At 43.8% G+C, this 17,993-nt stretch overlaps 1 protein-coding gene across 2 annotated transcripts in view; it reads left to right on the forward strand.

Annotated features, from left to right (window-relative positions):
* Positions 1-1,295: 1,295 nt before the first annotated feature.
* The window catches only part of SDCBP2 (syndecan binding protein 2), a 30,732-nt gene continuing 14,034 nt past the window's right edge, over positions 1,296-17,993 (forward strand). The window contains exons 1-4 of one of the 2 annotated variants that reach the window (XM_089518442.1): positions 1,296-1,359; positions 2,934-3,058; positions 15,837-15,915; positions 17,662-17,761. In XM_089518442.1, the coding sequence (XP_089374568.1) occupies positions 15,862-15,915; positions 17,662-17,761 (154 nt within the window). In that variant the 5' untranslated portion in view covers positions 1,296-1,359; positions 2,934-3,058; positions 15,837-15,861. Of the gene's footprint in view, positions 1,360-2,933; positions 3,059-11,841; positions 11,946-15,836; positions 15,916-17,661; positions 17,762-17,993 lie in introns of those variants that run through there. The other variant, XM_089518441.1, reaches the window with a different exon arrangement.

Below are 17,993 nucleotides of genomic sequence, written 5' to 3' on the forward strand. Positions count from 1 at the left end.
CCCAAACACTAGCATTCCCAGGATTCCCTAGCACTGAGTTAAAGCAGTCTCAAAGTGGGTTATTATTATTCCTGCAGTGTGTGTGAGAGATATAAAAGCTAGGGACTGGATTCATTTGGAGGATCTCTGTGTCCAAAACACACTGCTTGGACTGCCAGGGCTCAGTGCTATGGAATCCTGGGAATTGTAGTTTATTGTGGCACCAGAGCTCTCTGACAGAGAAGGCCAAATGCCTCACAGACCCCAGAATTCCAGAGCATTGAGCTTTGGCAGTTAAAGGGGTCTCAAAGTGCAGGGGGGGGGGGAGAGAAAAGCCAGGGAGTGTGAATGAGCTCTGAGAGGAGGAGGAGGAGGAGGAGGAGGGAGGGAGCCAAGGAAAGTGGCCAGCAGGACCATCCGGAGGAGCCCCTGCTTTTCCTCATCATCGCAGCCTCCTCACTGCTGGCAAGAGGCTCGGCCCCCAGGCAACGCCTCCTCTGTGGACCATTCAGCATCCTTTTGTCAAAAGAGCTCTGGTGCCACAAGAAACTACAATTCCCAGAATCCCATAGCACTGAGACATGGATGTTTAAGGGGGGTCAAACTATTTCTGCAGCCTTTTGCTACCCCAAAGCCCTTCCTATTTACAAGCAAGGCAAAATCTCTTCTTCCAAGCCATTGAAAACCAACCCAAATAGAGGGCTGATTGCTTCTTTCCCATTGGTCAGCTTTGGGAGAAATTTGCATATTACAAGGAAAGGTGTTTAGGGCCTCAAAAACGACCCTGTGATAAAGAATTACAAGAATACTGAGTGGTAGACATTTAAAAGATGAGGAGGCATTTAGACTCCCAGGGAAACAGGAACCATTTATGGCCTTTTTTTCTTTGCTCACTGTAACCTGGAAAGTAATGCCTCTTGCAGGGTATATATACCAAGTGGGCTGGCAATAGCTCTGAGTGGCAGATGTCTTGAAGACCTGCTCTCTAGGCTGAGCCAGGCAGGGAAGCAGGGAGGGTGGCACACAGCCATGGGGAGGGAGGGGTGGAGCTGCCTCCAGGGCCTTGCTGGGGGGGAGGTCCCAGGGGAGGGGCTAAGCTGGGGTGGGACTGTGTGGCCCTGCCCCAAACCGGGAAAGTCCCGTCCCCAGGCGGGATATGGCAAGCCTATGTGAACGTAACTTATATTTGTGGTTTTGAAGTACAAAATCCAGTCTCCTTCGCAGCAAAATGCACGGAACAAGTGGATCTGCCCTTGCAGTCAGTTCTGCTCCCTTCTTGGGAGTGTTGGTGACAGATTGGCTTTCCCTTGGGGTCATGTAATTGCATTACATTAAATCCATTACACTTGTCACCTTCCAGCCTGCCTTGTCACATTAAGGGTCAGTGTTGTGTCTCTGCAGCGCCCGGCACCTGCTAAGTACAGAGTATATCTTCCATTTGAAATGGCTTTGGTGGGAGTTAGAATGGGTACCTATAAAGGTCTGTTCCAGGTGTGAGGATGATACTGTCATCGATATCACTGCTATTTAAGGCATGGTAATGGCCTGACACATACATCCTTGGTGAGTTTCCCAGATGGAGGGGGGAAAGCAGCTGTAGCCAGTGGGCACAAATAAGGCACTGGTCCTAGCATAACGGAGAACATCAAGCCAATTTCCATTCTGCCAACAGCACATATCCTGAAACAGACTGGTGTAGATGTTGTTGGACTGCAATTCCCAGCACCCATAGTCACCACAATTAGTGAGAGGGGAATGTTCTGACCTACACTCCAACGGTCTTGGGAAGGCTGCAAGATTTCCATCTATGTCTAGCTGTGGAGGAGTGTTTTTCCTGTCCGGCTTCTTTTGGTGAGGCTTTCAGAACTCCACGCTTCTGTGTTTGTCTCTGGAAGTACATTATGGTGATCTCAGCCTTTTTTGTTTTCTTTTGAAGGTTGCAAATAACTTTGGCACCTGACAAAATCCCAGCAGCAAGCAGCCGTGGAGGGTGTGCGTGTGTTTTTGTGTGCTTTACACTTCCCTTTGGCACCTTACCTTGCAGGAACAAGATAAATCTTGAAAAATTGCAAATGGGTTTCATAATGAGATTTCCACCCTCCTCTCCCCATGCCAGCAATGCACAGTCTTGTTTGGCAAACTACAGCATACAAGACATGTAGCTAAGACTGTTTGGAAATTTCCTGTTTCCATGTTCTGTGTTGCACTATGAGGAGGATTATAGGGGGCAGGGATTGGGTCACCAAGGAGTGTGACATTATTTTCCTCTGTTTAATCACTTCCTTTGCTGTTTGTACCTTAAATCATGCAGAACAGCAGTTGGTGTGGAAGAGGCGACTTGAAACATCCCAGGTGGCTGCTTTGACTTTGTGTTCATCGTGAGCTAGAAACCTCCGATGGCTGCCCTTAGAGAGTGCATCAGCAGCAGTCTTTCATGGTGTGGTATGTAGGTCAGGTAGTGATGCAACTGCCCTAGGGGATATCCAGATGACACAATTACAGCAGTTTGAAACTGCTTTAGCAAACATTTCTATTTTAGGGAATAATTGGATTGGTGGTTTGGTAAGACCTGGTAGGTTTCTGCTAGAGAGCTCTAATAACGCACTCTTGTGAGCTACAGTTCCCAAAGTATCCTGATATAACCAGGTCTTCTCAGGGTATCTTGGGAACTGCAGTTCAGCAGCACGCACTAGAGCTTTCCAGCACAGAGTTCTAAGGGCCTCACCAAGCTACAAACCCCAGAATTCAGCCATGAGAAGTAATGTGGCATCAGACAGCTATAATTATGTAGTCTGGACACACCCTTGGAATGCCTTACCCTCTCCTCCACCTGACTCTCAGAGCTGGCTCCTTTGCAGATTGATTCATTTTCTCTCATGGAGTTTTGTCAAATTCTTTAGCCTTTGTAGATGCACCTGTTCTCTTAAATTATATTCCTGCAATGTGGAATTCAGCAGATGGTCAATGTGGGTGGATTCTGTGCCTCCTCCCTCTTGCAAAACAACGACGACACACATCTCCTCTGGGAAGATGAAACACTCAATGGTCACCAGAAGATGTTACTGCTTTGGCTATGCAAGTATGTGTATATCATAGATGTCATATTCACTAAAACATGTTTTTTGGGATATGTTCAGGGACATTCTGTGAATATTTAAAAACGTGTTTCCAAGTGAAGTCAAAGGCTTTCATGGCCGGCATCCATGGTTTTTTGTGGGTTTTTTGGGCTATGGGGCCATGTTCTAGAAGAGCTTATTCCTGACATTTTGCCGGCATTTGTGGTTGGCATCTTCTGGGTCCAGAATAGACCAACAACAAAAATCTCACAATTTTCTCCCAGGATCCAATTTATTGTGGAGGAATGGTTCTGTACAAAAAAGTATACTACACATGAGGTTGTGATAGCATTTGGCCAATGAGACATCTCTTTTACTGGATCCTTTCCCATAAAGTCATAGAGCCCTAGAGTTGGAAGAGGCCTCATGGGCCATAGAGTCCAACCCCTTGTTCAGTGCAGGATCTCCAGCTAGAACATCCCCAGCAGGTAATAATAATAATAATGATGATGATGATGATGATGATTTATTTATAGCCCGCCCAATCACGAAGAATCCAGGCGGGTTACAACAATAAAATACATCAATTACAATACAGTTAAAAATCAAACCCTAGACCTACCGCCCCCCCATACCCAGTACTAAAACAGAATTAAACAATAATAGTATTAAAAACATTAAAAACATTAAAAGCATTTTTAAAAAAGGCAGAAACATAGGCAGGGAAGAATAGACAAATGAGGGGACAATATCTCTATATCTGGGGAGGGTAACTAAGTTGGAAAGGCCTGCTGGAAGAGATCCGTCCTGAGTGCTTTCTTAAAAGCTGTCAGAGTGGGAATGTGATGGATCTCCTCCGGCCGGTCATTCCATAGTTTAGGAGCAGCAGTAGAGAAGGCCCTCTGCGAAACTGATGTTAACCTAGATTTTTTTGGCTGTAATAGATTTCTTCCAGAGGACCTTAGTGTGCGGGACGGACAATAGAGAAGAAGGCGTTCCCTCAAGTACTCTGGGCCCAAGCCATGTAGGGCTTTAAAGGTGATCACCAACACCTTGTACTTTGCCCGGAAACTAATAGGCAGCCAGTGCAGGGACTTCAAGACCGGTGTTATATGGTCATTCCTAGAAGTCCCCGTGATCAATAGCTGTCCTGATGGTGTCCACAGAAGGAGATCTCAGAGAAGACCTCTCTAGGCCATTGGTTCCATTGCCAGACTGATCTCACTGTCAAGAAGATCTTTCTCATGCTCCATCAAATTCTACCCTCTAGTTTCTTGGGTGACCAAACTGACCTGCTCCTACCCTCTGCGAGAGCAGAGAGCAAGCCTATCCCCCCCTCATTGCAGCCCTTTAGATATTTAAAGAGTGCAGTCATGTCACCCCCCCCCCCCCATCTTTGCTTCATCAGGCTGAACAAGCTCCTTCAGTCGTTCCTCATATGAGTTGTTTTGTTCTCCATACCTTTACTTGTTGCCTTTCTCTGAAGCTGCTCCAGTTTGTCTTTATCTTCCTTAATATGAGCTGCCTAAAACTGAATGCAGCACTCCACATGAGGCCCGACTACAGCAGAAAATAGTGGGACTATTACTTCCTTTGACTTGGAAACCATGCTTCTATTAATGCAGGCCAAAATAGCATTCACCTTCTTTGCTATTCCATCACACTGCTGGCTCATGTTCAATTTATGTCCAACAACAATCCCAAGCTCCTTTTCACATTTAGCTAGGTATCCTCATCCTATACATGTGCATTTGGTTTTGTGGCCTAAATATAGAATTTTGTTTTTGTCTCTATTCAATTGAATGACCTTTTATTAATTCATTCCCAATGTTCTAGTTTAGCTAGGTCCTTTTGAATTATTCTCTTCTAACATGTCAGCCAACCCTCCCAGTTTTGTAATTTGCAAACCCTCTTCCCTGTGATTTACGTCATTGATAAAAATATTGAAGAGTGATAGGTGTCACATTCTCTAACCTTCAAAAAGATGTTAATAGCAAACCTGCTCTGAAGAAACTTACCAAGAAAACCCCCCATGATAGGTTTGCCTTCAAGTCATCATAAACTGGAAATGACTTGAAGGCACACAACAACAACAACAACAACAACGGTGCTAGGACAGAACCCTGAGGCACTCCTCTCAAGACCAACTTCCATCAGCGATTGATGACAACTCTGAGCATGGTTTTCCAACCATTTATGGATCCATCCAACTGTGTTCCCATCTATTCCACATTTCAGTTGATTTCAGTTGGACATTAGGAGGAACTTCTTGACCGTAAGAGCAGTTCAGCCATAGAGCCAATTGCCTGGAGAGGTGGTGGGGTCTTCTTTTTTGGCCCTCTCCAAAAAGAGGCTTCTTGAGAGAATTCAGTCTTGATCTGCTCTCATTCACATCCATTTGTCTTTTTAGCATGGCATCTGCAGAACTCTGCGCCAGCATCACTTTTCATATGAGATGGTTGTCTTCCCGCCAGCTTTTGTCACTATCCAGTTTTCACAAGCATACATAGAAATCAGAACTATGTGGATGTTTCTAACTTTGATATCTAATGACATGCCTTTACACTTGAGGATCTTATCTAATTGACTCAGGAGAGCAGGGTTCGAGTCCCTGCTTGGCCATGAAAACCCACTGGATGATGACCTCAGGCAAGTCATAGTCTCTCAGCCTTAGAGGATGGCAATGGCAAACCCCCTCTGCAGAAACATGCCAAGAAAACCCTGTGATAGGGTTGCCATAAGTTGGCAATGACTTGAAGGCACACGCCACACACACACACACACACACACACACACACACTCCTTATCTAATCCCTTCATAGCTGCCCTTCCAAGTGCTGATATGATGCACCGGTAGATAGAAAAACATGTATGTTTGGTGTGTTGAGACACATGTCTGAAAACATGTACAAACATCTTCCCCTTTGCTGGCTTTGAACTTCTGGGGCTTCTTATGGCACTATGGATAACAAGAGTTCATTTGAGGATTTCAGTCTCTTGTCCCAGCCAAGGGCTTAAACTAAGCCTAAGAGCCCCATTACAAGCAGCAATCTGAATTTTTAATGGTTCTAGTCTGGTAGAAAAACTTACATTCTTGAGTGGGAGCGAAAAGCTTGAAGGGTGTGCATTGCATGGAGCGACTTGGGCATTTCCGCTCTTGGTTCATTATTGCCTGGCAAGACATGCTAAACAGTGTTAGGAGATTAGTCTGGCTTCATCAGGTAATCGTCGGCTAATCTAATTAATTGGGTGGAAGCTAGAAATGAGCTGAGCAAGTTCAGTGGCAGCCTTGCTTGTCTCAGGGCCTGCAAAATGTCTTCAATATGCCCTGTATAGCTTTGGTACTGCTCCATCCTATGGAATCCTGGGATCTGTAGTTCAAGGCACTAAAGGTGCCTTACCTTTGATCTGTTGGGTGTTTTGGATTCTCTCTTCCAGAATCCCTTGCCATTAGCCATACTCCCTGAGGGATTCTGGGAACTGATGCCCCAGACCTCTGAAGGATTGAAGGTTGTGTATCAATTACTCAAAATTCTTGGTAGACATGCACTAAATCTCCCCAGTAGAAGAGTTCCAAGAGCCTGAACTGCACTGCAAATCCCAGGATGCTGTAGGATGGAGCCATGGCCGTTTAAGTGGCATGAAACTGATATAAAGAGATGTCCCACTTTTCTATTCAGGCTCCACACGCACACTCACACACGCTAGATAGATATATAGATATGAGAAAATGCTGTGTGTGAGAGGGGTGTGTGTGTGTGTGTGTGTGTGTTTTCCTAACCTGGGTTTAGGATTGGCAAAAGTTATCTCAAAGGAGAAAAAATAAAAAAGGAAAAAAATAGATTTATAAATGAATAAAAAACTATACATTGCCAGGAGCTGAATCCACCCATGATTTGCATCCAATAGGAAGATATTCTTTTTTACAATGCTAACAGCTGGAGATGGTGAGGAAGGATTAAGGATGATGATAATCCAGAGCAAGAGAGCCCTCTGGTGGAGCCCTTGCAGGACTGAGAAATCAGAAAAGGGTTGGCACTGTTTTAAGACAGAATGATAGTGCTTTGATCCCACTTTAGCTGCCATGGCTGTCCTCTAGGGAACCCTGGGATCGGTCGTTTTGCAATGCACATAAAACTCCCTGGAAGAGAATCCCTATCTTTCCTATCTCATGGCATCTCAGGTGATGCAAATGGATATGGCGAAATGTAATTCCTATTCAAAGGGTTCTCCTGTTTCATACTGACCCAATTTCTTTTGATTTTTCAAAAAGAGGTTTGCAGGACTGTCCCTGAGAGTTTTCTGGAGCAGATGCTTTTGAGTTGTTCTACAACTCCCATCATCCTCAGTCCATTATTGTGGGTTGTGGAAGTTGTGGTCCAGAACAGCTGGATATTTGTAGTTCTCATAGACTCTCCTAGTTATGTTTTATATGCTTTTGATTTGTTTTAAATTAGTGCGCTTTCTCATTGTATAGCTGATTCAATTATTTTAAAAAATCTTTTTATTATAATAATGGTGGTTTAGTTGTATTTTGTTAGAATCTGCATTTGGAGTCAAATAATGTGACTGGGCTATGTATGGAGTTTAAACCCACTGAGTGACTTTGGGCGAGTTACACTCTCTCAGCTCAGAAAACCCCATGACAGCCTTGTTGTTGTTGTTGTTGTTGTTGTTGTTGTTGTTGTTGTGTGCCTTCAAGTCATTTCTGATTTATGGCAACCCATATCCATGGGTTTTTCTTGACATGTTTCTTCAGAGAGGGGTATGGCATTGCCATTCTCTGAGGCTGGGAGAGTGTGACTTGCCCAGGGTCACTCAGGGGGTTTCCATGGCTGAGTGGGGATTCAAACCCTGGTCTCCAGGGTCCTAGTCCAGCATTCAAACCACTATACCACACTGTCTGCATAAGTAAATATAACAATATCAATAACAACAATAATTATAAATTTCCAGAGGACCAGGCCTTGTCTCATTTTTTAAGAGAGGAAAACCGAGGACAGGGCATGTCGGCGTTTAGGATTTGCCCTCTCTCTGCTTCTGACAGCCTCAGGTGACTCAGTTTTACTAGATCCCCCTCTTTAAATTGGGCATAATAATATTGTTGCAAGAAGCAACCAGGGAAATAATTATTAATGGGATGTAATGACTACCCAGGGAGATGTCATCCTGAGCCACAACGTAAAGCGTAGGAGAGCACTGCAGATAAAAGGAGACGTCGCCGGAAGTGGTTGTGATGCCAATAAGTTACACAAGGGCTGTGGCATTTACGGTGACCTCTTATCTCCAGGAACGGCTCGCCTCCCAGGGAGCCTGGCAAGCAATTCTGTTTGGGATTTAGCAATTCTGTTTAGCAATTCTATTTTATTTTCACCCCTCTTGTATGATTTTTAACACCTTTGCCTGATGAAGAAGCCAGTGGAGCTTCGAAAACTTGCAACATGGATTTTGTGCATTTTGATTGGTCTGATAAAAGTGTCACTGTTTTATGGATTTCAGATGTTATTGTACTTTGCTATATGGCCAACACAGCCATTCCTAAATATGTCTGTGTGGGGTAGTTTGATTAAAATGTCCCAGTTTCTCTCTGCTCTTCTCCCTTTATCAAAGTCTTATTTCACTTGCTGTAAACTGCATTCAAAGTGCAAAGTAGTTGGCATCATCATCATCATCATCATCATCATCATCATCATCAATTATTATTATCTACATTAACTGAGCAGCAGGAAGAGGAGGTGGTATCCTGCCCTTCCCAGTAGGCTCAGGCAAAAGCAAACTGCATCTTTTCCTGATTTATTGGAGGATATGAATTTGCCACATGACCGACATCAGAGCAATCGCTGTTTGTTTAACACACTGTAGAATAAGCAGTTTTAGCACAGCTGTCTGCAAAAAAGGGAGCATATTATGGGATTTTTTTGCAGAATAATCTGGGGTTTTGCAGAAGTGTGGAAAGGTTGGGTTAGAAAGCTTGCTTCTCTGGTGAATGAAGGTGACTGGCACCTGAGAAAGCTCCCTGGCTCATTGGTAATTCCCTTGCCTAGGTCAAACCACGCTAACCACTGCACAGCACTCTCCCTCTAATTGAATCCTTTTGAATGCTAACACACCCACGAAAAAGGGAAGCAGGTTTGTGTTAGCTGCTACTTCTCTGCTCTGTTTCTGTTTTAGGGCAAATCTGCGCTGCAGAAATAATGCAGTTTGAATAATGCACGTTAACTGCCATGGCTCTATCCTACTGAATCCTGGCATTAGTAGTTTTATGAGGCCCCAGCACTCTTTGGCAGAGAAGGCTAAAGGCCTTGCAAAATTACAAACCCCAGGGCTCCATAGGATGGAGCTACAGCACTTAAAGTGGTGTCAAACTGCACTATTTCTACAGTGTAGATGCACCCTAGGAGGCATGAGGGAGGTGTTTTTTTATTCTTGTTTTAAATCAACTCCCCTGTGCACCTATTACATGTCATAAGGTGCATCTAGACTGTAGAAATTGTGCAGTTTGACACCACTTTAAGTACTGTAGTGCCATCCCATATAATCCTGGGATTAGCCTTCTCTGCCAAAGAGTGCTGGGGCCTCATAAAACTACAAATTCACAGGACCCTTGATGATGCTTGGCCACATGTGTCCTGGTTTTCCATATGAGAAATGTTGGAAGGCATGCTTTCTATATGGGAAGGAAGGAAGAAGCAGCCCAGAAGAAGCCTTTCCTTCAATTGCCAGTCCTTTCCTGTTTCCCTGGGCCACTTCCACAGGTCTTCCTTCATTTCATTATCTGGACAGTCCTCGGATTGCCCAGAGGACAAATCTTGGAGCGTAAATGCAAACTGTTGTGGTTTTTAAAAAAATAAAATAAAAATAAGGGATCTAATGGGGCTTCCCTTTTGAAGACAGATTTTAAAATATTAAATAAAAAGAGGGCATGAGAAGCTGTCTTATGTTGCCATTGCTTTAAGCCAGTGGTTCTCAGTTTTTTCCCTTATGGCCCCCTTTAGATCTATATGCTGGCGTTGTTCCCCACCCAATGTATACAAATATTTTGTTTGTTTCGTGTGCGCATTTTCCTTTGCACATTCACATTTTAACATTTTCTAAGGCAATAACATTGTTCCAAATAGGGCCGTTTTTATTGGAGAATAGTGCTCTATATGATCCCAGCTGCTCACATTCTCTTTGCTAAGAAATGGAAGGACAAGAGAACACTGCTATTAGAGGAAAGGCTGATTAAACTTATGGAGAAGCTAGAACTTGGGAGACTTAACTGTTTGATAAATAATGTAAGTCTCTCAAAACAGCAGGAGAAGATTGGCTTCCAATATTGGAAAGAGAAGTGGAAAGATCTCATATTGTAGACTACTATTGTTAATAAACACAGAGTTATAAGACTATCTGTGCAAGTTTAATAATTTATAAAGACTCAGAGTATTTTGTTTATATATAATTGCTTTGATCTTTTGCTGTTTTTACAGCTATTGGATTGGAGTCTAAGAATGAGACGCAGAGCATACCGGTACATGGATATTTGCCTAAATAGATAAGAAAATAATGGAGTGATGTAAAAACAACGAATGTGGTTTAAAGAACTGAATGACAAACAAGAAGGAAGTAGAGTCACTTTTCTTGCTTTTGTGTAATCTTGAAAAGGTAGTTACAGGAATGATATAGGCTGACAAATTAACACATTATTGTAGGAGGCAAGGTGCTATAAAAGTTACTGATTCAAGATATGAAGAAAATGAAAGAATTGTTTTTATTGTTAAAAGGATATGGAAAACATGGGTTAAATTACTGTAAAGATTACTGTTTGAAGGAAAAATGAAAAAAACAAAACAAAACCCAAAGCAAAGTAGAACAATTTCATTTAAACAAACTCCTTTTCTAACTCAACACATGTGTAAATTCAGTATCTAGAGAGATCTTGTAGCACCATTGAGACTAACAAAGAAAGAACTTGGCAACATGAGCTTTTGTAGACTTCAGTCTACTTCCACAGATGCATTTACATGTGTAAAATGTAGACACAGAATCCTAGAGTTGGAAGACACTGCGAGGGCCATCCAGTCCAACCCCAAACTGCCATGCAGGAACTCTCAATCAAAGCATCCCTGACAGATGGCCATCCAGCCTCTGTTTGAAGACCCCCAAAGAAGGAGACTCCACCATAATCTCCAAGGAAGGAGTGTGTTCCACTGTCAAACAGCCCTTACTGTCAGGAAGTTCCTCCTAATGTTGAGCTGGAATCTCTTTTCCTGGAGCTTGCATCCATTGTTCCGGGTTCTAGTCTCTGGAGCAGTAGAAAACAAGCTTGTTCTCTCCTCAGTATGACATCCCTCCAAGTATTTAAACAGGGCTATCAAATCACCTCTTAACCTTCTCTTCTCCAGGCTAAAGATCCCCAGCTCCCTGAGTCCTTCCTCAAAGGGCTTCATGGTTTCCAGGCCCTTCACAATTTTAGTCGCCCTCCTTTGGACACAGGGCTCCAGTTTCTCAACATCCTTTTTAAATTGTGGGGCCCAGACCTGGAGACAGTATTCCAGGTGGGGCCTGACCAAAGCAGAATAGAGTTCAGTTTCTTTGGGGATGTAGCTATTTTGGACTATATCTTCCAGAATTTCCTAGGCAACCTGGGGATTCTGGGAGGTGTAGTTCAAAAATGCACACTAGCAAGCTTTGTTTCCTCTCATTTGCTGAAGCGAGTCATGCACAAACAGGTGTCACCTCACCTGAGCCGCCTCCACCTGCTGACGTCAGCCAGGTATTCTCTCTCTCTCTCTCTCTCTTCTGGCTGGTTCACCTGGAGTTTTCCTCGGTTCTGATGGTATCTGTCCCCGCCTTCCTCTCCTTCCTGTTATAAAGTCGAAAGAGGACAAAAGTCAAGAGCAGAATCCTTTCTCCGAAACTGTCGGACAGGTAAGGAAGGGCCTCTCTGTCGATTCACTGGGAGGTGGGTTTGGGCACAGGGTCCTGGCCTCTATTTGGATGAAATCTAAGCTTTCTTCCTCTCCTAACCTGTACTGTCAAGTCCAGGAAATGTTTGAAAACACTTTGGAAATCTGTTTTATTTTTTAAATTGAATGTCTTCCCATATTTCATTGAAGTCTGGGTGGAGATATAAATAGAATTTTATAGAATTTTGTTCCTTTTGGGAAAAGAAGGGATTTAGCAAAACCACAAACTGCACACGTGTGTCTTTTTAGGGAACGATAGATGTGGTGTTTTGACATATCTGGGAGTGACAGCCTGGATTAATCCTCTGCCATCCCACTTTTTTCAGCTGCTTTTGAAGTATCCCAGTTTCTCTTTCCTACTCCCACTTTCCTCTTTGGTCCTTTGCTACAAACTCAGATCCTCAAAACCGAGATGCAGCGAGAGGGAAGCGGCTTTCTCCTTGTCTCTCTCCATGTGCCATTCTTTTCCCGAGGCAGGAGACGGTTGCAAAAGCGGGCCTTATGTTGTGCTGGAAAAATCTGTTTGGGAAAAGGCATGCTTTTATAACTGTCTCTCTCTGGAAGGAGAACAGAAGTGAAACAACAGCAAGTGAAGAGCAAGGAGAGAGGTGCTTCTTTCTTGCTGCGTCTTGCCTTTCTTTTGTCATGCAATAAGGCTCTTAATTCAAAGTGCAAAAGTAGTATACACTCCGTTAATTCGGTAGAAGGGAAAAGAGAGAAGGGGGCAGAATCCTGCCCTTCCTCATTAAGGATTTTTACAGTCGTTTCATTGCGCTCTGATGTTGCTCGGCCACATGTGTCCTGGTTTCCATCTGTGAAATGTTGGAGGGTATGGCTTTAGAGGCCAAACTATGGCCTGTTACAGACTGCCAAAATAAAGCTGCTTCGGGTCTCTTTGGAGGTATGCTGTTTAAATGATGCATGCACCCTAAGAATCCGGAAGCTGCACCAAAGTTGCACTCCAGTGCTTAGGAATGGAGTGTGGCTTTGGCGCGACCTCCGGACTCTTAGGACCCATGCATCATTTAAATAGCATACCTCCAAAGAGACCCGAAGCAGCTTTATTTTGACAGTCTGTAACAGACCAAAGTTTATCCACAGAAATGTTTCTATACTGCAGAGTTATATCAGTTTATTACTACTTTTGCTGCTATAGTACCATGCTATGGAATCCTGGGATCTGTAGTTTGTTTACGAATTTTGAATTCTCCGTTAAGAGCACCCAAGTGCTGTAATTTAGGGGAAGGAACAAGAGCTCCCTAGAACTGTGTCTCCCAACCTTTGGTCCTCTTCTTCAACTCCCAGGATTACAAACCATTGTGTGTGCTGCCTCTGCCGTCTTGGAGTTGAAGTCAAAAACACTGTGATCAAAGGCTGAGATCCATCATTCTAGTCCACCAAACTACAGTTCCCAAGATACTCCGATAAGAGGGATTGAGGATTAAAAGAGGGGATCTTGAGATCTGTAGTTTAGGGGAGGCTCCTGCAGTTTCCCTAGTAGAGTTAAAAGTACCTCTGTTTTGTTGTTGTTGTGCGCCTTCAGTTCGTTTCCAATTTATGACAACTCTAAGATCACAGGGTTTTCGGGGGCTGAGAGTGTGTGACTCACCTGAGGTCAGCCAGTGCATTTCCATGGCCAAATGGGGAATCAGATCCTGATCTTGAGAGTCATAGTCTCTTACTTCAGAGTCGCATACGTCACCAAACTATAAATCCCAGGATTCCCCAGGAAGGAGACATGGCAGGTAATGTGGTACCAAACTGCCATAACTGTGTAACACAGATACGTTCTGTGTTTTATTTGACATTCTTGATGTTGCTGGCTATTAAATGGCTACACAACCAAAATAACTACACAACCAATAGTTACAACTTTGCTCCATGCTTTTAATATTTTCATGAATGTTATCTAATCAAGGGATCCCCCCCAAGACTATTTTAGTGACTAGAAAATAGTGCATTTTACCAAGAAAATCATTAAACACTCAATACACCATAAAATCATTTTGTACTCCCAAAGCTCGACTGCCAAAGGCCATTTTTCCTGGGGCACACATGGAAACTGGAAAGCACAACTGTATTGTCATGGAAGAAAGGCCTGTATTTCCTTGTGACTCATACTTTTAGGTTAAGCAATGCCTGGTATCTGTTGCGGCTGTGGATGGTGATGATGCTAATAACCCATGATCCCATTGCAATAAGGAGCCAGGCGGCATTAATTCCTGGCTGTGAGATCATGGGAAAAACCTTGGGAGATTTCATACTATAATTTCTAAGGTTTTTTTTAAAAGGTAGCAACTTTGAATCAATCAGTCTTTTAGAGTAATATACTGAACTTCTCCTCAGTCTAAAAGAGTAGTTGTTGCTATTGTTTCCAGAGAGGAAAATCAAGGTGGCAAACTGGTTTAAGTGTGTCATATTTAAAACAACAACATTATTACAATACTATGGCAACCCTAAGGTGACCCTATCATGGAGTTTTCTTGAGAAGTTTCATTGGAGGGGATTTGCCATTGCCGTCCTCTGAGGCTGAGAGAGTGTCACTTGCCCAAGGTCACTCCGTGGGTTTACATGGCCTAGCTGGGATTCGAACTCCTGACAAACGGGGGTCCAAATCCAAATAAACATGTGTGGCTTTTATTTGCCAAGTGCTTAGTTGACTTAGCAACCGCTTTAGGATCTGTCCTTGGTTTCTCCCCTCTTTGTCCATTTGTTTATTTGTTGAGTATTTTTAGCTACTCAAAAACCACAAGAGGACAGTCACATCGGAGCTTTAAATGAGAGAGCAACAAGGAAGCAAGGCAAATATTTTGTGCAGCAGTGTGAACACACAAGGCACTTCAAAGTCCATAGAAGGCTAACATTATTTACTGTTAGCTTTAATGCATAGGAAGGGCCAAGGACTACATTTGCATTGCAGAAATAACTCAGTTTGACATCACTTTTAACTGCCACATGGCTCCGCATCATGGAATTCCCAGAATTCCATAGCGCAAGGAGCCGTGGCAGTTATAGTAGTGTCAAACTGGATTATTTCTGCAGTGCAGATCCAGCCTAGGATGACCTCTGAGGAAAACAAGGGTACAACATCTAAAAACAAGGTTAGCTTTGGAATGTCTTTTCACATGCTAGTAAAGACATATATGAGGGACTGTATAACCCATATGACTGATTGACTGAAGGCTCATGTTCACCAACTCTCCCAGTTTGGCTGAGATGACCCCACTGAATCCACTTTCTCAACTGCCTTTAAAATGTCCTGGTTTCTCTCTCTCCTCCTCCCATTTCCCCCTTTTGTCCTTGACTTTCTTCACCTGCACAAAGTGCAGAATTAAACCAATTGCACTAAATTAACTCAGTTAGCTCAATGCTATGGATTCCAGGGATTTATAGTTTCCTGTGGCATCAGAGCTCTCTGACACACAAAACTACAAATTCCAGAATTCCACAGCATTGAGCCATGGTAGTTAAAGCGGTGTCAAACTGCATTGTTTCTGCAGTGCAGATGCATCCCTAGTCTCTGGAGCAGCAGGAAATAAACTGGCTCCATCTTCTACACGCCATCTCTTCAGATCTTTAAAGAATTTTCTCTTCTCACCGCTCCATTTTTTTCTTTTACAAGTTAAAAAATGCCCAGCTCTCTAAGCCATTTCTCACAGAGTTTGGTTTCCGGATGTTTTACCATCTTAGCTGGCCTCCTTTGAAAACATTCCAGGTTGCCAGCATCCTTCTTGAACCTTCAGAAACAGTCTGTTCCACTCTTGAAAGAGGTCTTACCATCCAGAAGTTCTTCGCAATGTTTAGGTGGAACCTCATTCCTTGTCATCTGATTATATCCTCTTTGTTTGAACAGGTAGATCTTGGTGGAAGCAGCAACCATGGCTACCCTGTATCCATCACTGGAGGACATGAAGGTGGACCAGGTCCTCAAGGTGAGAGTCCTCTTCTCTTTACCCTTTGTCCCTTATGTGTATGGCATGGGGACCTCTGCAAGCCACCATGGCTGATGTGTGGGACCTAAGGATGAGAAGGGAGGGAGGCAGACACTGCCTGGACCGCAGGACCAGCTATCCTCATAGATAGAACATAGAAACCATCTCAGGTGGCAGATTCTGGGGGATGGCACCAGCCCTCTCTCTGGAGTCTCCTGGCTGTACCCCTTTCTTGGAGGACTCAACTGTGCATCATGAAGTACTGGGTTAAAGGCATAAGAGATTTCAATGGTTTCTCTGAGAATCCTCACCATCTTGTCTGTAATGGTTTGGTGGTGGAGTGGCAGCAGCAGGCCATGCTGGTTGGGGAAATCTCAGAGATGTAGTCAAAAAAGGGTAATATTCCCAAACACTGGAGGGGGGTTTCTCATCTCTAGAGTTCATAAGAAGAAGCAGTGTTAGACTGCAGAGCCAGGGAACAGCAGGTGAAGGCACTTAGGGGTGTAATGGTTCATAGGGTTGTGTGTCCCCCCAGCTGTGCCATACGACTGGCAGCAGCTAGACACAGAGGTTGCTAGCAGGACGTTGTAAGGAGCTGCAAAGAGCTGGAATAAAAGGACATTAGTTCTTTATTTAATTCCACATTTTAAAAAAGAAAATTGATTAAAAAAACATTGAAAAAATTCTTTAAAAAAAAAAAAAAGAGGCAAGGCTCTATGTGGAAAGTGGTCTGCTTAAAAGTTTGAGCCCTGGAGCCATGGGTGCTGCTGCTCACCGATGGCTGTCAATGGGGCAGTGCATTTGGGTTAGTCAGAACTTTATGTCTCAAGGCACCTTGGGACTCATATTGAGAGAAAGATGGGATATAAATGAAATAATAAGTAATTAAAAAAACATCTCAGGGGCTGTGCAGACCACCCCTAAGGGGCGGCCTCCAGCCACCCCTTTTATAGCCAGATCGGGGTCAAGGCAACCGCAAGCTGTGGCCCTGATCTGGCCTTTGCAGGGTGCAAAAATGAGCCGCAAAAAGCGGCTCCTTTTGTGCTCTGCAAAGGGCACAATAGCCATAGCGCCATGCCTTTACAACACTCCTTCGATGCTGCGTTGTGTGAATTCAGCACCAGAGTAGCACCGTGATGCCACGCACCATGTGGTACGGCACGCGGCGTCATGCCAAACTGGGGTCAGAGCCAAGGCATGCGTCATATGGACCCTATGCCCCAACTCCGCCCCCAACTCGGTCTTTCCCACCCGTGTGCACAGCCCCTAAGTCTCTGAACACTAATCTCCCAAACTGGTACAGCCTGTTGGATAGCTCTTTTCAGTTTTTCAATTTATCTGAGTAGTTACATCCACCGTATATCATAGGATGTTGGCAGCATAGAATAAAGTCAGTTTAACCAGTTTAGAACCAGTTTGAAAACATTTTAACAGTTTTAAACAGACTAAAAAGGATATTAAACAACTTGACATATTGCAACAAAGCAGTTAATAAATGATTGGGAATGCTGGGAATTGAACCTGGGAATGTCTCCATGCCAAGTAGGTGGTCCTCCCACTTAGCTATGATCCTTTTCTTTTAAAGTTCAGACTAGAACCCAGGGTTGATCCATCATTTCAAGTGATGTAGAATCCACAAACCATCAAATGAAGCCCCAGGAAGAGAACCCAGAGCTGTTCCCATTCCATCCCTGGGAAGAATCGCCCCTAATTTTCTAGTCTTTTTATTTCTTTTGGTAACTGCAGGCCCAAAGTGTTGCAGCCCCGAAGGTGACTCCTCCAGCTCCGGTTCCTGCTGTGGTCATGCCATCAGCCCCTGAGAAGAAGGAACCACCCAAGGCAGCTGGTAAGGCTGTTCAGAGAAGAAAAGTAGTCCTGTGCCAAATTGAAAAGTTGCAGCATTTGGGTTATTCTAGTGGTCAGACAGTAACTTTTTTTTGGATGACAAATCTCCCTCCCCAGCTAGCATAGACAGTTGTGAATTATGGGAGTTGTCATTCAAATATAACCCAAACATCATGAAGGGTTGTCATATTGAGGATGGAGCAAGCTTGTTTACTGCTTCTCCAGGGAATATA

The sequence above is a fragment of the Sceloporus occidentalis genome, unplaced genomic scaffold, assembly GCF_023333645.1.
Source record: "Sceloporus occidentalis isolate IW3139 unplaced genomic scaffold, rSceOcc1.0.p SCAF_3, whole genome shotgun sequence".
In the NCBI taxonomy this organism is placed as follows: Eukaryota; Metazoa; Chordata; class Lepidosauria; order Squamata; family Phrynosomatidae; genus Sceloporus; species Sceloporus occidentalis.